This window comes from Labrus mixtus, chromosome 9 (genome assembly GCF_963584025.1).
Source record: "Labrus mixtus chromosome 9, fLabMix1.1, whole genome shotgun sequence".
Lineage (NCBI taxonomy): Eukaryota > Metazoa > Chordata > Actinopteri > Labriformes > Labridae > Labrus > Labrus mixtus.
The window spans coordinates 23,788,263-23,814,352 of record NC_083620.1 but is presented as its reverse complement, the minus strand read 5'-3'; the positions used below and the strand labels follow the sequence as shown (position 1 = coordinate 23,814,352).

General features: G+C 41.0%; 1 protein-coding gene across 1 annotated transcript in view; it reads left to right on the top strand.

Moving 5' to 3' along the window:
- nbeab (neurobeachin b) overlaps positions 1-26,090 on the top strand; it is a 112,050-nt gene that overhangs the window by 61,246 nt on the left and 24,714 nt on the right. Inside the window, exons 24-27 of the mRNA XM_061047003.1 lie at positions 16,193-16,310; positions 16,389-16,491; positions 17,287-17,402; positions 21,011-21,123. Of these exons, the coding sequence (XP_060902986.1) occupies positions 16,193-16,310; positions 16,389-16,491; positions 17,287-17,402; positions 21,011-21,123 (450 nt within the window). The remainder of the gene's footprint in view (positions 1-16,192; positions 16,311-16,388; positions 16,492-17,286; positions 17,403-21,010; positions 21,124-26,090) is intronic.

The window sequence follows — 26,090 nt, the reverse complement described above, 5'->3', positions numbered from 1 at the left end:
CATGCTGCATGGATCAGATAAGGAACACGAAGGCGTTTACACTCGAGTCAGAACTGCATAAGACCAGACATTATGGGGGCAAACCGTCGCACGTCAGTGCTTTCTCTGACTACATAGATGCGGCAGAGTGGGAGGCTGTGTGCAGGAGGGACCATGATAGATAGGTGACTCCAGTTATCATCAGAGCCTGTCCTGGACACACTGCCTGTAGCTTATTGACAAGCCCCTGTAATCATTTCTTACTGGTACCAGGAAGAAATTACAGATATGGATAGATCTTATCGTTAGACATGTTGGAGGTCTGTAATTAAATAATGTGATAAAGTCTTTATTCTAGTTCTTGTAATTTTTAGGTGTTATTGGATTTCACAAACCAAAAATGAATATTTTCATTGACATATTTCTGGAGGAAATTATTGAAGGGGTAACATAAAGCCTCTTGCACTCTCAAGCTTTGAAAGTTTTTTCCCTTGCTCACTCCCACTGTCTGTGGCCCAGCAGGTACTTGCCTTTTATTGAAACCAGACTAGCCTTACTTTCCAGGCCATCTTGCTCCAAGTGAGATACCTCTGAATCCAGTTGCACCTCTTGAGTTTGCGGTCCTGCCCTTAGCCATCCGTATGCGTGATAGAAGGGGGGATTTTCATTCAGATTATCACCTCTTAATCTAAAGCATGTGGCTGCACAGATCTCACAGTAACTCAACCTGCTCTGCAGTCCCAAGACCCCAGCAGTTCTCAGGTCTAGCCTAAGACAACCCAATCTTCTTAGCCATATCTTTACCATTACAACATTGCAAGCTTTGTTGCTTCATTCGACATCCCGCTAGGCTATTGGAGGCCTTCAGTGTGATATATGGGGCTCTTATTCCAACAAGGCCTATTTCTGACCCAGCAAAATGCATGCATGATTGTGTAAATCAATACAATGACTTCTACTTCCCCTAATTTTGCACAAGCATGTGACCCTGCTTTGAAGGCTTCTTTGTTTCCAGAGCATGCCTCTACACTTATTCATTTTTTTCTCCTCCAATTTTCTTTCATCCTCTCAAGTAAGACTGATCGTCCTGTTAATATGGTCGGATGTTAGGTCAATGGGGCTTGTCTGATGGCTGAAATTGCCCTTTGATGACACCACTCGTGCTTTGAGTGACTTACAATGATATTTCACTGATTGTAGCCAAAGTCATTAAAGTTGTTTTACTTCATATTTAATCCTCAAGGCTTCATTTAGTATTTATACACATAAATAAGTAATATATGTATTAAACCAGAATGTATGTGTTCATATACAATGTGCATATCCTATGAATAAACATCATTAATTGTATTGTCGATACAACAAAGTATGTAGCCTCAAGCATTTGATAAAAAAATAAGAGAGTCTCCGGAGAGGAAAATGAAAAATCCATTTTCCACGAGCACAAATGTTTACTTGACTTTGTAAACTATAGGTTTTTAAAGTATCATTTATGTGTTTATAGTTTTCTGTGTCCTAATGAATATGAGTTTAGTAATAATGTCATAATCTGCAGTCATGTCACTTTTCAGATTTAGCTCAAAGCTAGTCCAAACCTTCATGACCAGCACTACTCTGACTGGCATCATAATTCTGGATTTTGTTTAATTATTTAAATAATCCCATTACACAAGAACAAAATACAGTCTGCCATATGCCTTTTCATTACATTCTATGGTTATTTAGTTTGTGTGTGTGTGTGTGTGGGGGGGGGGTATGGCCAGGCCATTTCCCATTTCCCATACAAAGGGAGTTTACGAACTAGCTAATATGCAGATTAGCCAAAGTGGACTTAATAGGATGACATTTCTCTATAAATCAGATTAAAAGCTGTGACACTTCAGAGAAGTGACATCAACACCAGCTCTCAAACTGTGAGTAATAATACGCTAATCTCTCGGGATAGCTACTCACGTTGACACATTTTCTATAAATTTGTCACAAAATGAAATTGTCATTGGGATTTTTAATAAAGGTACATTATTATTCCAAGCAATATGGCGTCTCTGTAGGAGGCCAGTTAATTTTTGGGCCTGGAGCTGCACTGAGGACCCCCTTTGGATTGTGTCCATTCATTTGTTTTATTCTCGGCTGTGTATCAGCAGCCTCCTTTGGAGAAGTCAGAAAGCTGGACCACATAGCCAGAGGCGTTGAGAAACCCTATAGTGATGAAGTCAACAGGCTCTCTTCACTTTAATCACATCAGTAGTATATTGTCACTCAGAAATCACCCAACTTCTCAACATGATGAACATTTTGAGGAAAGAGCCAACGAAAAGAGTCAATTATGAAACTTAATTGATTGTCTCAGCTTCATGTGGCCCTTCACCCCTCCCTTCTGCAATATGGTACGCTTGTCAGCTTTTGTGATAAATTACATGCATGTATTTGCATGAATTTAGCATGAATACAATTCAGGTTTGTTTGCCAAAATAACGATCCAGAAAATGTCTGGTTTGTGTCACAAAAGGAAAATACAGTCTTACGTCGTACTAAGTGCACCTTTTATTTTCCTGCACAGGTTATGTGTTTGGGAGTGCAGTGCAGTGAAAGTGCTGTTGCAGAACTTTCTGCTCATTTATTATCACACATTTTAGAATTGTTTTTTGTAGTACAAGACAGTGCTAAACACTGGTGTGTTGGTGACTGAATCATATAAACAAGAAACAGGGCTGTTTCTTGTTTATGATTCTATGGAGCTTTTTTCTACAAGGAGCACATTGCTTATATTCTGCAGTAAAGATTGATTTGTTTATTTGCTAAATGGCAGTTTGCTTTCTTTTAGTTATGGTATATGCTTGACTTCCATCTTGTCCAGTCTAAAAGGCAGCCATTCAGCAGCAGCAGCAGCAGAAGCAGCAGCAGTGTGATTAATCTTAATGTCTGCGAGATGTCTACCAGCAAAAGGTGGGCGCTGTAATCATCTACCAACTGACCCCATGATGCTCATCTCCAGCCCTCTTTGCAGCTTTTAAGCCTTAGTCATTTTAAATCTGAGAGAAAACAGTTTTCTTCCACTTGTAACTTTGTATGATCTTAGAGTAGGAGTAAAGCACAAAACAAAGGGAGTGTATGAGTTGGTAGTGCATTATAGGTTTAGGGTTCTTGGTAATCAAATGCTGCTGGAAAGGCCTGTGATGAAATTAGGCAATGTTGCCTAAATAAGGGATGAAGGGTTCATAATTGCCAGTCCTACAGATCTGAGGTGCCGGGTGCCAACTGTCAGAGCAGGGCTAATGATGACAAATGTCTCTCTATGCAGATTGCTGCAGCAGCACGGGCGAGCAGCTGAGAAAGAACAAGAAAAGAAAAATGCAGAGGGTCTAATAAGAGAAAGCTTGTGTGCACATATTTAATGACCTACATGGAAACAAACCTCCCTAACTGATGGACTGCATTTCAAAGTAGTACAGCTTGATGCTTTTTAAAGCTCTCATAAAATGGAGGAGTCCTCTACAGTGACTGTGACTGATATTAATGCTCATTAATCTCTGAGACTAGGAATAATTATTACAATCTGCTGCTTTCACAGCAGTGAACAGAAAATAGAAACCACAATTAACTTACATTTGCATTCAATCCTGTCAAGATGATTTTACAATAAAAAAAAGTATCATGTTGGAAATGTCAGTGCTATATATAGCCAAACAATCCATCAACTCTAGAAGACATAGGACATATAAACATGGAGCAGTATTGACATTGCCTGTAATTCCCATCATTAGATTGAGTGGACGCTTTGGTCATAATTGTGCGAGAGGTCAAAGGAAGAGAAATAGCCATTTAGTCTGCAGCTCATGTACAAAATAACAGGCTGTTCCTGGTTAACATAGCTAGACTGTTGTTGCTTAACATGGCTTTAAAAAAAGTTTTTATGTTTTAAAAGTGAGCTGGATTTTAACTACCTTTGTAGCAGAGAGCCATAAATCTGATTTCACTTACTGTGACGTAAGGCTCACGCTAATAAAAGAGCAAACGCAGAGTGTTGCATGGCCAGATTTCCCCAATTTGTTGCATGAATGGCTTTTGAAAGGGGTCCCTCTTTGTACAAAGGGAGTCTCGTCTTTGTTTGGTTTCGCCCCATCTGTGTCATCTGGTGGTCTGTGCAAGAGGGTGGTGTCTCGGGGCGCTCCCCAGCGGCGATGCCAGTTGTTTTATGGACTCGCTGAAGTGGTGCTGGGAGTTCATAAGTTGGCTGGCCCATTGTGTGCTGAGCCCAGCTGACACGTGTGAATTGACTCCAGCATATTGACAGATCATTTCCATTAATGAATCGGAGGAGTCTGCCTTGTTTCACTCTGTGATTTATGCCCCTGTTTCATCATCCTCTGTGCTCGGGGTTAACTAACAGCCCCCCGAAAGACTCAACCACAGAATGCCTGATGAAGGGAGTTGGCTTTGTTTGGTAGTTTTAAGCAAGATGGATATATTTTTAGTGATGTTAAAGATTTGTATTATCTTGTGTTTGAATACAAATGTACTTTTATTTTTTTGTATATTTAGCAACATAACATGTTATTTTTAGTTTTTACAATTTGTGCATCATAAGACATCTTATTCCTCTTTTAGTCTAATGTCTCATTTATAGAGAGAAGCATCTTTAAAGTGTAAAAAAAAAATGTTATCAAGAAAGGTTTAAGTTTTCACAGAAAAATACTGAAACTTCCCACGTTGATAACAAAGTTTACAGAGTTCTTTTCTGTTTGGGGATGAGTAGCCTGTTTCTTGATTTGCTTTAAAGCTACTTTTGTTTGTAAGCACTTGTATCGCATCAGCTCGTCCCTGATCCTCCATGGCGACCATCCAGGTCGTTCAAAGCCACAGCCACACAGTGCTGATAGCGCTGGCCTCAGTCTGCCCTGTCACCCCCACTGCTGCTGCCACATGGAAGGCACATTTGCTCGCCACCATTTTATGCCGCTGTCACCCTCCCTTCAAGAGTGAGGGGAAAGAGGGGAGGTGAAAAGGAAAGGAGGGAACGAGGGAGGCTCTCCCTGAGCGGATGCTAGACAAAGATGGCAGCAGAGACATTTTGTCTACTTTCATTAGTTCTGGTGGTGGTGAGCCGTGGTGAATATTAGCCTGTTACTGGCAAAGCCACACATTGTGGAGCACAGACGGAGAGCATGTCACAATCAAATCTACCCTACCTCATTTCCATCTTCCTCACTAAAAAAGTGGAACATATGGGGCCGAATGCCAATTGCTTATTTTATACGGTAATTAACAGCCCTCAAACCGTGTTATGTGGTAGGTGTGTCTCAACCGTGACAAAGTTTATCTTGCAAATTTACATTTATATTCCCAGTAAGATATTTAAAAGTCCTAACAGACTACAAAGGCGTATATGCTGAAGATCATGAAGAAGAGAGAACTTTGCTAGCCTTTACTTATAGATTCAATGTTTTATTATTGTTGTTGGTGTTACATGCAGATGAATCATCCTTAATCAGTGTTTTTATCTCCTGTAGTGTTGTCTAGTATTTCTCTGCTTAAATTGGGACCTGGCTTAAATGTAGGAACCCTACCTACACACTTCATCCATGTATGCATGTGTGTGAAGGGAATTTTCATGCAGTAATGCCTATGAGTAAAGGAAGGTACGTTACAGTGTATGATGTTTTTCTATGTACTAGATTGTTAATTGTTTAGTTGTAATTAGTATTAAAATATAGCCAAAAACTATCAAATCACAGATACTTTTATTCTGATGTCCAACTCTTTTTTCGTTTACCTACATAAACACATTCATACAGCAAGTACCTGATAGCTGCTTACCCCAGTGTGTGTGTTTGTGTGTGTACAGATGTATCTGGATGTTGTGTTGTCCTGCTGAGCTTTCATCTGTTGGACTCATTATAGTAGTCATCTCACTGGGCGTTGGTAGAGAAGCTCAGGAGACGGCTCCCCATGAAAGAGTCATGATGGACGGAGAAGTGCTGATGCGCAGGTTCCTGCCTCCAGGCTTTCACCTGCTCGGGAACAGCCCCAAGGCAAATAGAAACAGGCTGCTCCGACCAGCCAATGAAAGGCTGAAGTCAGACTTTCTAAGTATTGTTTACTGTGGACTGGGAGGTTGGAATTAATGGCAAGATAGAAATAAATAGTTAGCTAATTGCAAACCGAATGTTCTCTTCTAATGTAAAAAAAACTCTAAGGTGGAAGCAAGCATCAAACAGATGGATAAAGTTGCTCGGTTCCACCTTGTTACATTTCAAACGATTTTATTAGCGTGTCAGTTCTGCGGTCTTGGCAGGGCTTGGGAGGTGTCTGAGCTGGGAGTGCAGCAGCAGGGTGAGAGCATGTCGGCTGTTGACACCATCTAACGAATGGAGGATTAGGAGTTTACAGAGGCAGTAATATGATAGGTCAAAAAGAGGAGGCACTCCTCCACCGCACTTGGCTCTGTAATGAATGATTGACTGGAAAAGGAGAGGCTGCCACTCGCTGGCTGAGTGCTCATCTTGACGCCTGCCGCACCGCTCCACGGCTCCCCTTGATCACGTTTCGCTGCTCCCTTCTCATCTAAGGCACCAGTCTGCAGGGAAAAGCTGCTTTTCCCTCTTATTTTTCTCCCTAATTTACACATTTAAGACATTTTTGTTTGCTTATTTGCAATTCCTTTTTTGTCAGTGAGCCACTCTCTATCAGTCCCACTCCCAGCCCTGAAACCAGCCCCCACCCACTCACACACACACACACACACACACACACACACACACACACACACACTCCCTCACTTACAAGCTTCCCTTTCTCTTCTGTTTGCCTTGAGGCAATGAACTAATTTCAGGTTCCATAATTGCGGTGTGTTGTACACCTGTCTGCTATTAATTCTCCCCTGCCTCTCATTCTCTTTCTTAATGAGATATTATTGTAATTATTGTCATTATGCCATTTTCCATAATGAACTTGATTGATGTTGTTGTTATGGCACTATTATTTCTCTATAATTAGTGTAAATGTGTTCAAAACTTCTAGTCCGAACTCAGTCCTTCACTCGCTCATCAGCTGACCTCAGAGTTCCCGCTTGGTGCACAGTTTGTCTTGGATAAGGAGAGGAGAGCTGAGCAGCCTGGTCACAATGAATAGGGCCCTGCTTGTAGCCATTTTAAGACCATTACAACAGTGAAAGGCTACACAATGGCCAGCACTGGGCTTTGTTTCAGCCTGTCACTTGCACCCTGTGAAAATCAAATAGTGCTTTGCCTTAAAAGGGAAGGTGAAAAAGGTTTTCCCTATACTCCCATTTTTGGAAAATGTGGTGGTGTTTTGAAAAGGCAAAAAAAGATTTCAGTGACTTGATTTTGAATGTTTTTGTTGAGGAGGCAAACTACTGGAAGGAATGCCAAAGAAAATCTCAGCTGAATGAAGGATGTTGAATTTTTTTTCTTAGCGGCTCTCAATCCAATTAGGGGTTTAATAAGGGTCATGCATAGGGACTTCACGCTGCAGGCCAGTTTCTTTTGGGTGCTTTTGGGGAGTAGGATGGGGCTGAAGTTGGAGAGGGCCTGACTGAAGGCTGGACTCTTTAATGTGTGTTGAGGGGTCCTGTGCCCCGGTGAGTCATTGAAACTGTCTGGGGAGCACAGATGATCTTTACCATTATTTTGAAGGTGAGGTCGGGAGATAATCTGACACTGTGGTTAGATGGTTTCTCAGGTGGTACCAATTACCTGAGCCCTCTCAAACCTTTGCTTCCCCCTCAAACGGTCCCCTGGCATTGTTCCGTTTGCCAATAATTTTGGCAAGGATTTATTTTTATGTTTTTACACATCATCTTCACACTGATGAAATACTTCCAGTCAGTGTTATGCAGCAATATTTAGTTTTTACCTGGAAAGCTGTAAAAATGCCTTGAAACTTGAATGTGGAAGAAGTGCAGAGAGGTATTATGGTTCTTTAAAGGGGCCTTAGTTGATCTCTAATCTCTTGCTATGAGAGGGAAAGTGGTTAGGAGGGCCCTAGAAGAGGACACGTCCAGCCTTTGTGGGTTTGTTCACATGCTGGGGAGCTTTGAGTGTCTGACAGCCGTTTAACTCCACACGACCTGTTTCTCAAGTGCCATCGTTTGGGTGCTCTTGAATCCTGTTAGGAGCCATAATTACAATTCATGCACTCCCTGTGCTTCTTTGAAGAGGCATTGAGAAAGCAAAGAGAGGTGCAGAAGCCTGAGAGCCCAAGCAGTACTGGCCCTTCATCTGTGTGGACATACTCTCAGGGGCTTTGAGTGAACTACCTTGATACTGCCGACTGCATCGTCAATATAAGCTACTACAAAATGTTATGTAAAATACAGATCCAAAATACTTCTAATAATATTTTTTTCAGAATGAACTGTTTTAAAGTTTGTTATACATTAATACTTTATTTCATCTGCACAGAAACATGTTTCTTATAGTGCAAGTTGAAATATACATTTTACATGACACAGTTTTCTAAATTTTCTTCTTTCAAGTTTGCAAACAAGTCATGCATTGAAGTGCAATTGAAGTGAAGCACATTCAATGACTTTCAAAGGGAATAGAAGAGAAAGGGTGAGCATAATGCCTAATAGGTGCTTTAGTAATTTCTGAGTTTTCATAGCTTAATCCGTTCTGAAAAGCTCAGGAGAAGAAAGGCTGCAAATGGCCCTCAGTATTAATTTGATGTGACTTCTGTACAATAAGGGCTGTGGATCCCAGAAGCCCATTTTCAAGCTTACCTTCTTTCATCATCCTCAGCCCTTGGAACTTTTGCCTAAATGTTTCATGAAACCAAGGCTGTAAGCCTCTTTGGTATTCTGTCTGTATAACGCCTGGTTTAAGACTATTATTACACCATGTTCAAGGCAGAGGGGCACATACAAACAGTGAAGCTGCCTCTCCATTGTGTGGAACTCAAATTGATTTGGTACAATTGGGAGAGCACTTTTATTAAAACACACATATTCTATGGCTCATTTCCCCCCTTTCACTTTGGAGCATGGAAATGCAAATGAGGATTGCTTTCCCTCCTTCTTTAGAGAAATAACTATTCTTCTGATTTTCTGACTATATCTGAAGTGGGCTTTGTTATTTATGTTTATCTGTTATTTTCAGCCGCTAGTTCCTCAGAATAACAAAAACAGTGCATCATTACTCAGATTTCATTCTGATATTTTGCTAAGATAAAAGTACAATTAAAATGAAATGTTACACTGTTGTTGTCAGTATGTGGAGACCCTCCTGAGTCACCCGACCCCCGTCTCCATGAGTAAAAAAAATAATGTTGTGACCTCTGAGACTTTTATGAGATTCATAGAAGTCCTTATTTAGTTTTTGTTTTCCTACGGAGAAATGAAGCTGGCAAAGCGCTCGGTTTGTTATCAAAGAATCCTGTGATGATGCGCCTCAGGAAAGTGCAGGCTGTATCCCACAGCTTTCTCTAGATGCTTTGTTACACTCATTATAACAATGTTGTCAGGGATACAGACAAGTGTCGTTGTTTTATAATTTATACAAATAAAGAGACTTCTTTCTTTTTTTTGTGTATGATTTGTTTACACAGAAAGGGGGAAACTAGCAGGGGGACACAGTGGGTGGGTCAGTGACCCTGGAGAAAACAGCTTGCATTAATATGGTCTAATCCAATGTAATTAGTTAAATTACAGCATGCCAAGCAGCTTGTCAGGGGCTGTCGGCTTTGGCAGGCACACAGGATAGCCTAGAGTTGCCCTGGGCAGCAGAAAACCCTAAAAGCCACCCTATTGCACTTGCTTTTACTCCTTTCTCTCCTTTCTCCTGGTCTCCTCTCCTCTTTCTTTCTGAACAAAAATAGGGAGGGCTCTTTCAGCTGTGCTCCAATGTTTTCACCTTCTCTTGAGTTGTCTCCCATACCCCCAGGCTGCTAGCTTGGCTTTCTGCCTGCCTGCTAAGGTGGATCAAAATGATATGAGGATTCGTTGCACGGGCTACAGAAAGTCAGAGTAATTACATCAGCGCGGCTCTCCTCCTACGTGATTTTATGAGAGCGAGAGAGTCAGATGCACACTAACTAGTGCCGCTAAGAACCATAGACATGGTTAAGACACTTCCTCATGTCGTAGGATTAGCATTGCTGAAAAGATTTAAACTATATAATTACATGAGGATAAAGTACAAATTATCTAGAGCACTCAACAGCCAGATTATCATCCCCTTCAAGCCCTGTGCAGCCCCAAGGGGTGAGCCTGGATGACAAAAGACCCTCATTAGCATAAATTTACAAGCGCTCTCGTTGAAAGGAGCCGATAAGAACCTGTTCCACCTTTGCTTTGGCCATGAACGGCTTGTTGTGCTTTTGGCAATGACAGATAAGTCAGGCTAATTCCACTTTATGCCTGAAAAAATGATGCTCCCGATTCTGGCTGCATCCCGAAGGTGTCACCCACGATAATCCTCAAAGAGCGTCCAGCAGAAAGGGAGCTGTGTGTTTTCTAGATGATATACTACGAATGACAGAGAATTATATGAAGGAGGACAAATCTGTAACATATTATTAAGCAATTCCCAGTGAATAACAGGGATAAAAGGATAATGGATGGGGCTGTTGTTATTACCTTGGTGTTGAGGGAAGCGCCAAACCAAAGGTGGAGAGACAAGATTAATTGAGGACGAGTGAAGCGCTCATTGCTCATCAGGCCCTCTTGTCTAACCACTTGCTCTTTCTGTCCCTCTCCTCCTCTGTCTCTCCGCCTCTCCATCCTTGTCTCCTTCTTTCTCTTCTTCTCTGTCTTGCTCTGAGCTGTCCCTCCCACACACCACCATTTAAAAAAAAAAAGGATAAGAAAAGTTGGATTTAAAGCGATCAGCTTGGCACTCTCAGTGGCAGCCAGGGGAAGCTGGTACTCAGGCCAGGAAGATTTCAGTCATCTTAAGGCTGACAAGTCCCTGAAAAAGTCCCATTAGGAAAAGCTTGCTGAAAAGACCCCATACCAAATGACTGCATCCCTTCTCTCAAGCTCCTTAGCAAAGGCACCGTCAAGCTGTTTATCTGGATGATGGGCTCGCAAAGTGTGTTCATGTGTGTGTGGTCGTGGCTATGGGTGGGTCAGCACTGGAACATGTTCATGTGTGTGTTTAAATGTTTGTTGTTTCCCTTTCTTTGTGTTTTTTACTCGCTAAATACATTTAATCACCGCAAGTAACCAAATTACAGAGCTACTCATCATTAGCTTGAATGTTGATTTGCAGCATTTGAAGCTGCAGAAGAAGTGTGAAATCTGTACTTGTGTTTCCAAAATCATTAAAAACATAGAGATAACTAATGGAAAAATGATCTGTTGTTAGACTGAAGGTGGTTGGTATATTGAAAGGAAAAATTATTCAATATTTCTTATGAACAAAAACAATCCATTGGAAAATAGAACTCTTCTGTCTACATCAGTCAAAATGAACCTACAGGGAAATTATTCACATTTCATTTAGCTTTAACAGTATTATGTATTCTGCATTTTACTATTCAGTCAAAGGTTACTGCATGTCGTGTTGTGAACATGGAATTTGAATCGTAAAAGGCAGCTTCATGTGAGTCTTACATCTGTGTTGAGTCAATGGGAAAGCAACAAAGTAAGGAATGATGTTAAGATAGACTTTAATTATTTCATGTTGATCATAAACTCAATTATTTATTATAGAATATTTATTGTTTTCTACTGCACTCGTATAAACATGAACCCTTCTCTGAGCATAAGAAGAAAACACTTTGTTTTGGCTTGTTCCTCAGACCTCTCACAAGCCGTCTGCAGGCATCATGTGGCTTGATGCCAAACTTTGTGTATCATCACTGCAGGGAACCACAATCCTAAGAAACTGTTTGGATTTCTTTTTTTACTTTGCATTTTGTCAGGCTTTATGATTTAACATAAACTGATGAAGAATGTTGTAGGAGCCTTGACTCTTTAGGAAAAGATGGTATACCAGTGAACCAGCTCCTCCCACCTGTCCTACCGTGGCAGTGTTGAAGACAGCACTGCAGGGCCTGCTAATGTGCGTGAAATACCATTCCTGACATAAATGTTATTGACAAACTTGGCTGGACATTTGGGGCAGGAACTGCCAACATATTTAATGCATATTCATCTCCTTTATCCCACTGGTCTTGCCAGAGCACCCAAGCTGTGTCATCTTGCCACACTCCAGCTACCACCCAAATGTATAGTGACACTGATTATGCAAATCTGTGTCTTGTTTTTCCCCCAATACCTGCATTAGGAGCTTGCTACTTTATTGAGGTTGAGATATGGGCCACAGAGGGGAACCAAGTGGAATGCTGATTTTTTTTTTTTTTTTTATAATCTGTGGGAATCTTTTACAGTTTTAAATTTCTACACTTCATAACAGTTGTCACATTAAGGGGGGGGGGGGGGATAAGATGAGAGCATACTTTGATGCTAAGGCATATGTTGTAAATCTTAGCAGGATGGATTTAAGCAGAAATAAAAGTTTGGGTTTGAGCTCATCATGGTTGCTGTCTGCCAAGCTTTACTAAGTTTGATTTTTGGTTTATTTTTCACAGTGTTTGGAATACCTGAGTCAGTAGTAGAAAGAAGAATACCGATATGTACACTACTTTATTTCATCCGAAGGGTCAGATACTCACTTTTACAGTCAATGCAGACACTTTTGGTTTAATAAGTTATTAAAGATTAAGAAAAATAATAATAATCATCTGCCACAGCTTTTTCCTGAAAATGTCCCCTGTTGTTCTTACTTTGCACTAAGATCCTGCTTCTGAGATTGTACTTTATTTTATTTCTGTTCAGCACAAGTAAAAAAAAAATCCCTTTACCTCCATTATATTAGGATAGAAGTCAAAATTTCAGATACTGATATGAAGTCAAATAACTACAAATCTACACAGCACACATATCACAGTGGAACAAGCAAGAAAATATTTTTTTTTATTCAATGGGTGAATATGATCACTTTTGAAGTAAATCAAAGATCTCCCTGAAATGTAGCTTATTTTCTTTGCTTAGCTTGGAGTATATCAATATATTTTCATGACCCAGCCTACCATATTGCCTATGGCTGACAACGCTCTCCCACTTAGATGATCATTGCTCTCTGCTCTTGCTGTTACCAGGTTTTATTCCTCCTCCTTTCCTTCTCCGACTGCTCAACCTCCTCACACATTTGGTCCCGTATTGCCTGGGGTCAGCCATTGAATACAGTATACGCAGTGTGTGCTGATCCTCCAAATTGCCATGTGTGAAATCCATCCCACTCGCTCCTGGGGGAGTAGTCATATCACTCAAAATGAAACTGCCTCTCGTATCCTCCCCTTATTCTTCTGCTTGCCTGTTCTCTCCGGCCGCCTGGGATCTTGCAGTTGTGAGGCTTTATAGTGGAAGCCTATTAGACAAATCTTAGAAGAATGCAGTCTAGGTGCGGTGATACCAGGTTGTCACAGTGCTCTGCAGACATATATGAATATATCAGTCATGCTAGCTTGGAGGTCTCACTGAATTATTATTATTATATTTTTTTTCCTGTTTTGCTATAAATGCAGTGGAGGGGGTTGTATTTCATATAGAAGAGAATTGCATCAGGTTCAAGAGAAAATGCTTCGTTAGATTTATTAATAACTTCTGTCATAGTGTCTTTGCCAATGTGGGGTTAAAGCTATTGGGATGTCAGAAATGATTAGGATCTGTTTTCATGCATGAAGTCGCTTTCTATCTCTTTTAAGTATGATGTTCTCCATTTGAGCATCCGCACATTATTATGAGTTTCAGCCTAAACACCGCCGTCACCTGTGCCTCTCCTCATCTCATCTGTCACAATATTTTTCTGTTTTCCACCTGTGAGGATGTACAGGCAGAGTGCATGCTGCCCTCTGTCAAACCACGGAGAGAAGCGAGCAGATGTAAAAGAAAGACAGGACAGAGACGTTAAATTGCATTATAGCTATTATCTTGTAAAGATAGATCTCCCTGCAGCTGGCAGAGCAGAGCAGCGCATGCGCCTGTAGCTCCTAATGAGCCTGCGTGGAGGGACCTGTGCGGAAACAAAAGGCTTTGCTTTGCTCGGCCATACTAGACCCCTCCACCCGTCCCCTTGCTGCTCCCCCAGCCCTGAGCGTGACAGACCAAGAGCAGAGTGCCGGTCCCTTCCTGGTGGCGTGATTAGATTGGGGCCGAAGTCTCCAGCTGGCAGGCCTGTCTGTGACTGGAGGCGGCAGTCCCCAGCGCTTGTCACTGGCTGACACCTCTGACAGGCAGGGGACAGCTTCAGCAGACAGGTTCATTAAATGGCATTTTTTACAGCTGGGCCTCCAAAAATGAGGGCTGGGCTTTGTCAAATCTTTAAGTCTACAGGGGCCCCTGCGTGTTGGTTTAGACCAAAGCTTTGTTGTTATGACAAATTTTTTGATCTGGGCTGTTTGAAATCAGCTCTTTTTTCTCCTCTTTAGCCTCTCTTTTGTTGACAGCCAGCCCTTTGGCCTGTACTTTGTCATGGCAAAAAGAAATTTTCCCTGGGCAACACAAAACAGCCAGTACTAACACATGATGGTCAGTTCAGAGAACTGGATTATGTTCATTTTAAATACACTTTTCAATTCTTAAGAGCCTGAATTTGAGTGTCAGTTGGATAAACCTGTTTTTTAATAATTGCTGTTTGTCACAGTTTTAATCCAACAATAGGAAAATTCATGCAGCTAGTTTATTGCACTGTTGAAATAGATTATTGACATGCAGAATGAATAGAGACTTCATTGAAAAATTAAAGCCATTTCAAGTCTCTAGACATCCAAATAACTTAATATGTACTCTAATTGAAGCTTCTATGTCCCTGACGGAGTGAGCTGTTGGTGCCTTCCCATGATGCATATCTGCATGAGTTGCCTTTCAGCATTGCACTCAAAAGACTACTTCCAGAACATCTGGCTGCAGAGCAGGAGGGAGGGGGGGGGATGAAAGCTACACTACCTCCAAGTGAGCTGCTGCCGTCCCTCCATAGTCTGCCTTCAGCTCCACATCCATCCCTCCATCCCACCTCCCTTCCTCTCCAGTCCCCCTCCAGTCAGCACGCTGCCTCCTCTGGGCCCTGCTGTCTCTATGACAACTGTTTGAGTTGGGGGTTGCAGAGGTGTCAGGCAGGGGCATTACTGGGAGGAGAGTACCAGAGATGCTGTGCTGCACATCCAGCATCTACACCTAATCCAATTTTAATTGAGCTCCAGAGATTTTGGATGTGGCACGGAGGTCGGGCATGCGCTATTCCAGGGAGAAATTAAGGCAGCCCAGCTCACGCTGCACTCTTCCAGCCTGCCACTATTTTAAATGAGCATTAGCATTAGACCTAACCCAGCTGAACATCTCACTCTGCCGTCGCTCCGTCCCTGCCTGCCTACTCCACCTCAATCACCCCGGCACATGCATATAGACACACACACACACACACACACACTATTGTACTGTAAGGCCTCACCCCCTTACTGCCCTGTTATATCTTTATTCTCTCACACTCTCTGAACTCAACATATGTGTGATTATGTCCTGGGGAGTTGATAAGGTTGCTCCCCAGCTCATCCTGTTGGACAAAATTGTTCAGTCAGAGGGAGGTGGGATGGAAGGAGGTGGAAAAGGTGTGCGAGACCATTCTCACCTGTCAGAACAACTGGCTGGGTTTTCTGTGTGTTGACCTGTCTGCCGCCACAGCAGTGCTACATACACTAATGATCCTTTGTCTCACTCTGCTCCATGGCAGGACTGTTTGTATTGATTATTTACATGTCACTGAGCCAGGGGGTCCATCTTTGATCCCTTGCTTTGAAGTGTTTTGTGGACCAACTGAGAGGCTGTAAACTTTTGAGAGCTCTTCATACTGTGTAGAAAAAAGGCCTTGAGAGATGGGAGTATTGAGTCTGTAATTCTTTCTTATACATTCAAATCAAGATTGTAATATTGATGTTGATGAAAAGCCATGGAATAGTTATGAAGGTTAAATGTTCGTAGAAGAGAACATTATATAACCAAATATTGTTGTGGTGCCGACAAACAAGACAGAAATAAAAAATGCAACAATAAAATGTTTTGTTTAGCAGCGCAGCAGTAACTGAATCTAATCGGGGCACATTAACTCCTGGTCTCTGACCAGCAATGGTATCTGGTTTCATAAAGCAATTACATTCAGAAAAAACATGTATCCTCTGTTTCTGCCCACTTTAGGTCTTGGCATACACCGAGGGTTTACATGGGAAGTGGATGTTCAGCGAGATACGAGCGGTATTCACCAGACGCCACCTCCTGCAGAACACAGCGATGGAGGTCTTCATGGCAAACAGAAGTAGGTCAAAGTGAACTTGAAGTGAAACCATGGTTCTCCAGATGTCCACCACTAATGTGATATCTCACTGTTCCACAGCATCGGTCATGTTCAACTTCCCTGACCAGGCCACAGTGAAGAAAGTGGTCTACAGTCTTCCTCGAGTGGGAGTGGGCACCAGCTATGGTCTTCCACAAGCCAGGTGGGTCACATATTCAAACTATATACAAATATTTCTAATAACATGTAGTCACTCGTGGCTGAGGTTAACTCCACTGAGTTGTGTGCTGGGGTCTCCATGCAGCCTGCAGCAGAGTCATTTGAAGTCTCATTGGTCCAGTCATTGCGGTGCATGTGCACTGACCCTGACTGAACTGACCTAATTCCCTGACAGAAGACTCTATACAGCGGTGCTACCGCCAGGCCACTGACCACAGAGAAAACCACTGATTCCCTTTAGACTCTCTCAGTGCTAACAGGCCTGTTGTACACTCTAAACAAGTATGTTTCCTCCAGTCTAGCATGTATTTATAGGATGTTTAGGAAGTCATCCTAAAAAAATCAATAATATATAAAAATATAGTAAATTATGTTAACTAAGGACTTTCATTTATCAATTATCTTTTATTTAATCTACTGCTACCACTGCAACAGAAGCCATAATTCTTATACTTGTACTATTCACTTGCAGATGGACATTTGTGTTTGCTCTATCTGCCAGTATTTTCATTTTGAAACTTGTGAGCAGTAAAGGTGGAGGTCAGCTGTTACACAATTTGCAATAAAAGATGAATTTATCCAAGGATTTTTCTTTCCTTAAAAATGTTGTCATTCTTAAAATAGTTTTGTGATATGGCCTGTCCTTTGAATTCAAGCAGTTATACATATATATGTAATTTTCATTTATTTTATATTTTTATGAATATAAGTTTTATTTTATCTAACACTAACATCCACCTTCTATTTTCAAATTTGTTGATGAAATATTTGTTTTCAGGCGCATCTCCATGGCCACCCCTCGGCAGCTTTTCAAATCATCCAACATGACCCAGCGCTGGCAGAGGAGAGAGATTTCCAACTTTGAATACCTCATGTTTCTCAACACTATAGCAGGTGAAGTTGAACCTCTCTGATTCTAAAAGTAGCTTTAAGGTATTGACATTCTGGTAATGTATTCTTTTTTATAAAGCCATCAGTGAAATTGATTCTGATTTGTTTTCTTCCTTATCCAGGAGAAAAAGTTGTTACTAGTGAAAGTTTGAATCTCTTATCTGTGTGAATCTCTTCACCATTAATGTATTGTGACATCAAGTTTACCTATCATTATCAATACAGTGTGGGTGTGTCAGTGGTGCTACAAACATGCTAAAAGTGGCCTCGTGGATGTCGTGTTTGTTTAGGAATCCCTGGTAACCTTAAGCATTGCTCAACATGGTAGACTTCACAGTTCATAATAGCGCGCTGTTTCAAGCAAAGAGTAGGCACAGCAGATTTTGCCAGATAATTAGCACCAAGCTTTGTGAAAGCGAACATATGTGTGTCTGTGGAGTTGAGAGGTTCTGTTGTTGACTCTCTGATCTGAAGTGCAACTAACAGGGAAGTCGAGAGCGAATGCACACTACTCGGCACTGAGAGGTGTCATCCTCTCTCTCACTGCATATTCATGCATATTTATATTTAGCTCGAGCTTGAGTTCGATACATTATTGTCAGCTAATTAGATGTAAGGCAGACAGAAAAACATGCCTAAAATTCATTAAAAACCCTTGGTAATGACCTGGGCTGACAGGGATGTCAGAGCAGTGTGGAGCAGCAGACAGGCGGGGGGTGAAATGCTGGGAAGAGGTGTGAATGGGAAGTGGTCTTCTAATTAAACACTATTCCACTATTATTAACATCCTGCCATCCTAACTCAGGCCTCAGAACCACACCAACACCCCCCTACTCATCTTCCACACTCAGTCTGCTGCTTCTTTTACTGTACGGCAATAACATGGATAATTATGCTCTCTAGCTTCCCCCAGACCCAGGACACTCTGCACAAACCTTCCTATTCACTATCCTGTCACAGGTAATCGCTCACTCAGCTCGATTTAGATAACCCGATGATAACCTGCTGCCATCCAGGAGTGAGAGTGAGACATGCCTGCTTATATATATTTTTAAGTCATCATTAAAAACTTGTGGCACTGGCAGGCAGAGTATGGAGTATTTCTATTGAATTGCATTGAATAATATTGTTAACAAAAAAAGGATTTAATTTAGATGATTCAATCAACTTTGATTTTTTTTACTTGATTGTTGCTTCAAGCAGTTCATGTGTTTGTCCTTGCCTAACAGAGAGGGTTAATACTCTAAAGAAGACAATTAAAGTCACTGATCTGAATTATTCTTGGATCATCTTCATAAACATCAACCTAAACATTAAAAAGATTTATTTTCTCCTGCAAATATCTGCAGGAGAGTCTAATCACCTTTAATGGTGTCTGTGAAAGCTCCCTCTAACATTGCTCGAATAAATAGTAGAAAGTGATGAAAATCAAACTTGTAAAAGAGTGAATGTCAATTATAAATACTGCTGGATGTTTTCAAAATGTAGGTCTAGGAGATATGAAATAAATTAAAGATAGTCAAATTAAGTGTGAGGAAGTCAACAATATGCTGACAGTTTGTTCAGTGAAGTCACAGCAACATTTTAATGAGCTTGAGAGCTCACGAGCTCAACAGTCTTACGGCTTGAGGGATGACGCTGTCCTGAGCCTGGTGGGACCTGAAGCTGTGGTACCTTCTGCTAGACAGCAGCAGGCAGAACAGTATGTGGCTCTGGTGACTGGGGTCTTTGATGAACTTGTTAACCTCTCAGTGGTGCTCCTGTAAAAGTTGTAGAGTGTCCTGGAGTCCATATTAAGCCTCTGCAAGAACCTGAAGCTGCTGACTCTCAGCTGTAGTCCCATGGAAGGAGTACAGGGTGTGTTCTTCATCCGGTTGCTTTCTGTAGTTCACAGTCGGCTCTTCTCACTTCTGTGACATTGAGACGGAGATTCTGCCCTGGCAACAAGAAGTCTGGGCCCTTACCTCCTCTCTGGATGCTGTCTGAGTGGTCAGGCCGATGCATGATGACTCGTTTTGAGGCAACAGTTGAATTAAAATGAGAACCATAGTCAGTAATCGGCATTTTAACACGTGTGGGTAAAAGGTTATGTGGAGGTCTATGGTGTTGCTTCTTAATCTGTTGGCTTTGTTTTGTAACCTGAAGTGGTTCCAGTGAGTCAAGGAAAGAGGAGGTGATGACCAATCTTTCAAAAGAACTACAAGAAGTCTGTATTGGAATGATTGCAGTCAGTGCTGCCCAAACTTTGTTGTTTTTTGGAACATGTGGTCTTTCTGAAACACGAGAGGATTACCGGATAGAGCAGTTAGAGATTCAAAATGTCTGAGAGAGCATTCACCAGGTGATCTGTAAACACCTTCAGAGCTTTTCTAGTGGGGCCATCATGTCCTGGAACCTTGCATGGATTGATCCCTTCAAAGAGCTTTGCACATCTGCCCTGGCTATTACTAGTGTGCCAGGGATTATGGGCCTTGTGTAACCCCCATGACCTCAAAGATGATTCAAGTATTTAAATTAGATAAAGAAATAAATGAAAAGGTGATTCTACAGAATACATTGAAGGTATTTAATCAATATGATACTTATACTTTGGTCTCACTTTTTAGTGTTTTAATGTCCTGTTGTTTTCAAATTGTTTGTGTTGTTTTTATGTTTTTATGAACTGTTGAACAGCATTTTGGTACAAGTGCTTCGTTAATACATTTGGATTAGATTGAATTGGATAATCTGGGGTGGATGCAGATACAGTGTATATAAAAACTGCTGGTTTTCTATTGTAGGCAGTTTTAGTCCTCAGCACTAGCACACGTGTTTCTTTTGCTGGAGCCCCAGTATTTCAACTCCATATTTTCCCTGAATTATTTAAGTACTGCTAAGACCTCTCCGGAGCTGGTGGATGAAATAAAATGTTTGACTTGCTATGAGCCTTTTATTTTAAGCATGATTTATTACCAGTAGTAAAAATTCCAACAAAACCATCCAAAACAGCCCTGTCCCAATCCTGGATTATGACTGGCCACCACCTGACCTCACAGCTGTATCAGTGTCATCTTCAAAAGAAAAGCATTAATGACAACATGGTACATGTTCTTGGCTTTCCCATGAATTTCCTTTGACACGTTTTACCATCTGAAAACCATATTCCCACTGCCAGAGCACAGAGGGAATTTACATCTGGCCATTCAGCGCATCAGACTTCTGGTGACATTTGAGGCGTCTGAAGTCATGGCACTGGGAGGAATCCACATCCCTCAAACGATATCAACACCTCAAGGCTGAGATATACCTCTGCTCTCTGTAAACTTAAAGACGGACTCCTCTGGCTTCCTGTAATTCCCATAAATAAAGTACACTCAACAGGAAATGGGGAGTACAGAAAAAAAATCTCTCATAGCAGAAAGCATGCCATTAGTGTACATGTTTTGCTAGACTCTGTATGAGACAGGAAGTGCGTCTGATTGAGGGCTCTGAGAATGGGGACTTGTTGGAATGTTGCATGCTGATCCCCAAAAGTAACTGAAGCCTTGAGTGTACCCTGCCCTGCTTTCAACCCCTCTCTTCCCTTCCAACCCTTCATCACTCACAGATTTCTGTCTACTTTGTGTGTCTAGGGAGGACATACAATGACTTGAATCAGTACCCGGTCTTTCCCTGGGTCCTCACCAACTACGACACAGAGGAGCTTGACCTGACCTTACCGGGGAACTTCAGAGATCTCTCAAAGGTACGTCGGACCAAAGGCCATTAACCACAGTATGATAGAGAGAGAGGAGGAGCTAGTAGCGGCCATGGGTTCTGTCTCAGATGTCCTTATTAAGGCAAATACTGTAAAAGAACATCATATTTATTTTCTTGTGAGTCATTTTCTGAGTTTAAACTCATGAGTTAGAAAGTTGAAAAAGCTGATTGAAACGCTTTAAATGCACTCAAGTGTGATATGTAAAATGTCTACCGTGTTATTTGGTACTCTGTTGTCTGAGCATTTGACAAAGACAGTGAATGTTAAAGCCCTCATTTTTATTTAAACAGGGGATCACATTCCCACTTGTAGTTGAAACGGATGACTCAAAGTAAGGGCCCATGGGAATAATCGGCCATCACTGCAGTTTTCCTCACTTCTTTAAAGACAGAGTTATTGTGTCTTTCAGCTCATTGTTTTGGTTTTCAGGTGACTCACTTTTATGATTTGGCTGGCTACAATCAGTCTATAAATGATGCAAGACAAAGTTAACAACAAGTTGGTGAATGTAAAGGAACATTCAGAGTCGGATATTTATCAGGAGAAAATGTTGGCGAACAAAACATGAAAAGAGAGAATGTTGGATTTACATGAGTGGCCAGAGACTCTTTCCTAAATGAATGCTGCTGTTGCTACTTCTCTACTTGATGCATGAATAACAAAGGTCTTGCTTAAAGCCCCTGTGAGGAGTTTTTAGCTGGTGATGAAACAGACTGAAATTAATACTGATGTCTCTGTATGACCTACAAAAGAAAACCAAACTGAAGAGAATGTAGATTTTTTTTCTATATAGTTGTTAGATATGCTTGTCACCTCTTGCTGCAGGGTAGGTGTCAGCCCAAGGAGATTGACAGCACACTGGAAAAAACAGCCTTTTCCATAACAAAGAGTTGCATGTTAGACATTTAAAATAAAGAATGATGAGATTGTTTTGTCAGAAAACACTACTTACTCAGGTACAGGACAAGATAAACAAAGAGAGACATTTTCACACTTTGTCCACAGGGGTCGCCAAACTCATGTCAACCTAAAACTTCCTCAAAGGTGACTTTAAGGTTCACCATAAAAGCTCTGAGCTCCATTGAAAAATGTCAATGCATTGTCTACAACTTGATTATTCACTGCTGTTATTCCAGGTTGTTATTATACCGTATATCATGATACAGCTGTCTAGAGTGATCATAACAAATAATCTAATTGATTTCTCAAGCAGTGGGCTTTGTTCAAAACCAAACTAACAAGAACTTTAGCTGCTCACATAATGTTGACCTGACTTTGTCTTTAAAACATATATTTTTTTACAAAAAACATATAGTCATGTCAAAAATAAACATAATTGCATCATTTATACTTAGAGCCTTTAAGTTGAAAACTCAGTGATTAAGTTTCAGTTTGGATTTGACTTCCAAGCTAATGAAGAATTAAAAACAGGTCATTAGCATGTTTCAGTGAAAGTTGTTCTAAATATGGCAGGTCCAAAATGCACCAAGCTGTGTTGTAGCATGAGTCCTGCTAACGCTGCCAAATCGAAAAGAGTCAGATACAATGATGCTGATGCCCCTGAACCTGAAGTTCAGAGTTATGTGTGCTCTGATTTTGACTGAAGAGGCGCAGGCAGTAGATCACTCTACCACTAACTGTGCCCTGGTTTACTTGTTTATCACCCCACCCCCTTCTTTTTCTGTCTCTCTGGTTCCTTTGCACATGCAAACTTCAGCTCACTGACCTGAAAACAGTCACATTCCTGCCTGAGCTCCCTCTCTCTCCCGCTCTTTTTTATCGTTCCCTCATTCCCCCTCGTTTTCCTCATGGAGCCACTTTGCAAATCTCACTTCTTAGCAGTTTGTATCAATTTACTGTGTTTTTTTTTTCCTGGCATGTGTGCTGTGTTTTGGTAGTTTGTGAGGAGGAGAAGTATAAAAGGTAAAAGAAGGAAAATTAGTTTGAAACATTCACAGAATCATGGACGAGATGTAGGATAGAGCTCTGATTTTATCCCACTTTCATTTTATTTTACTGTACCAGAACCTTTTGGACAAACAGCCCAGTTGTGTGTCTTGCCAAAATCACCCAAGCACTTGCCTGCTTTTCGGTGGCTCTGGTCTTTTGGGCATCCAGGTGGGCTTAGAGAGCCACTGGATAAGTGTGTGGGGGGGGGGGGGGGGGTGATCAGGGCTGAGCCATGTGCGCCTGTCCTGCCCTGGGGAGACAGTTATGTATTGTAATGTATTCCAGTGACATCCTCTCATGCTGTTTACAGGGCTGAGCTGCCTTCATTAGCATGAGTTCACAGCCCGAGTCTCCTGACAGTTGTCCTTGGAACCCCGGGGCTCTTACCTCCAAAAGTTCACTGCTAGTGTAGCAGGGAGGGACAGAGGCCCCCACACATCCCCTCCGTGCTTGGCCTGCCCTTTTGTTCAATTATGGATCAGAGGTAGCAGCACTGTCTCTAGAGTCTTGTCCATTGCATATTACACTGAGAGTGTGTCTCTAAGGTGTATGCTCAGGCTGTGTGCAGTGACTACAGTGAGACTAGTTATCATTTCAAATGTTCATATACCAAATACGTGTTTTGGCACCAGTGCAAATAGCATACTATTACTGTTTCTCTTTCATCCAACATAAAAGCCAAACTTCACAAAATGCAGTGCTGTCACGACCCTGCTTAACAACTTTGTTTGGAGAAATTAGCTTCAAGTGGGCAACATGAAACAAAGGTCTTTCTGAGACTGTAAGCTGTGATGGTACAAACAAGCATTCAATGCTGGTTGACATTCTTAATTTTTTTAAATTATGGTAATCTTTCTTTTTAAAAGATGTTTCTTTCTGTTCCAAAAAAGTTGTAGTTGCAGTTAGCTTTTGATTCATTTCCTGTTTAATTTGTATGTTTTTGTTTTTTCTGCAGTTAAAATATCAAGTCTCCTCATGTAATATCATCCGTCACTCGAGTGCTCAGTGAGCTGCAGTATTATGAAGTTATGTTGTCATGTTATTACTAAGGGTACACTTGATCAAGCTAAACTGTAATTGCAAACCAATTATATGAACTGAAGCGTTATTAATAGTCCTAAAAGTCTCTCAGATTATCCCACACTGGCATTCCATGGTTTGGGAGGATTTATTTCCCACAAGTTGGAGTCATACCCAAGACCTGTTAGTCAACTAGTAGCCACTTGATTGACAGCTTTGTTGTATCTGCAGGAGCTCAGCCACCCAAACCTTCTGCACACACACCTACAATTACCTGCTGGTTGGGCATTCAGTCAGCTGTGAACAGTGCATTGAACAGTGCGTTGCTTTGCCTCGGGGCCAGACATCTGCATATTTGGATGTCAGATACATCCGTGCAGTGAAGGGTTTCATTAGATTCTAATGATTATTTTGTAATGAATTGACAAGGGGATGATAGATAGGCGGAAGCTTATTTTCCTCATAGCTGTTCAATGAGGTGATTTAAATTAATTTAATTGCATGAGAAGTTGAAGGAAGCAGATGTGGTAGAATTCTGTTTCTCTACCCATTGACAAAAATGTGTCATGTCAGTTTTAAAAAAATATATTCCTCACTGAAATGTTGCATAAGGACTTTTCTTAACCCATTAAATTAAAAGAGTTTACATAATTATTTGAATAACAATGATAATGTCAACTTTTACCCTTAGATGTCACATACTGAACAAGTTATCTCCTTCTGGAAGCTTCTGCTGAGGCACTTAGTAACATCTGAGAATCTCTACTGGATATACTCTGAGTTAAGAAGACAGAACTCTGCTGCTGTATAAAAAAAACATCTCCTACTTTCTTCCCATTATGGAGCCTTCTTCACCCTCACTTCCACTCCAGTCAGGCTGTTTGTGAGCCCATCTGCTTTATCTTGAGTTTGAGCATTTGATTGCATTAGACTGGAGCCGCATGCAGCCCGACAAGGCAAGCAAAAACAGCTCCGACTTCTACTGACAGAGCACCAGAGCAACACACTGTAATGTTATTTATTTTGAAATATAAAATGCAATATGCGTCTCTTTGGAAGCTAGCCTATATACACACAAACAAAGTGAGGCACGATGGCTATGTTTATTTCCTGCTTCTTTGGAGTGCAACACCACAAATGATCCTGATTGTCTGAGAAAACGAAACTTAGTTTGATCACACTTAAGTTGTGGTGATATGATTCACTGGGTCAGGTGTTATAAAAGAAATGAAAACTGATGGTAGCAGGTTTGAAAATATTTTATGAACCTGGTGTTTTCATTGTCCCTCTGCACGAGATGGAGATGATAATTCATGAATAAAGGTACTTAAAAATGTCACTAAGATAACCAAAAGAGGTTTTTCAGGACCCATGAAATGCTAATAATATCGTATCATTAGTGGGGTTCTTTGGTTGTTATTTGTCATTGAACATTGAACTTTATTTCTTATATTTCTGTCTCTTTGTCTTCAAGACAGAAGCATGTTCTGTATATGGCACATTATATTCAAAATGCTTATCTAGTATTTGAAATTTTCATAGAGAATATTTTGTTTCGTTGATGTACAATTCATGTGTAAGAGATTCAGTTGTCTTAACCTTTAAAAATCCTCGGTGTACAGTTTCCTTTAAGATGGCCGTACCCAGTGATAAAACAAATTCAGTCATGTAGATGCAATGTCACAATCAGCGATGCTAGCACAAATTATTCTTGCTCAACATCCACTAAAGTTTCTAAGAAAACAAATCAAAGCAATCTTAATTGTAAACACAAATCACAGAGGTAATATGTTATTATTTTTGCTTCTTCAGCTGAGTGACTTTGGAACAAATAATAATAACTTGTCAGTCTTTGCATAGATGAACTGTAACCTGACGTTTCATTCAGTACATCTTTGTGCTTTATGCAAAGGGTCTGATGGAAATGGAGTGGCATTTGTTTTTTTTCTGGATGTACCTGATTTTCATATTTTAAATGTAAT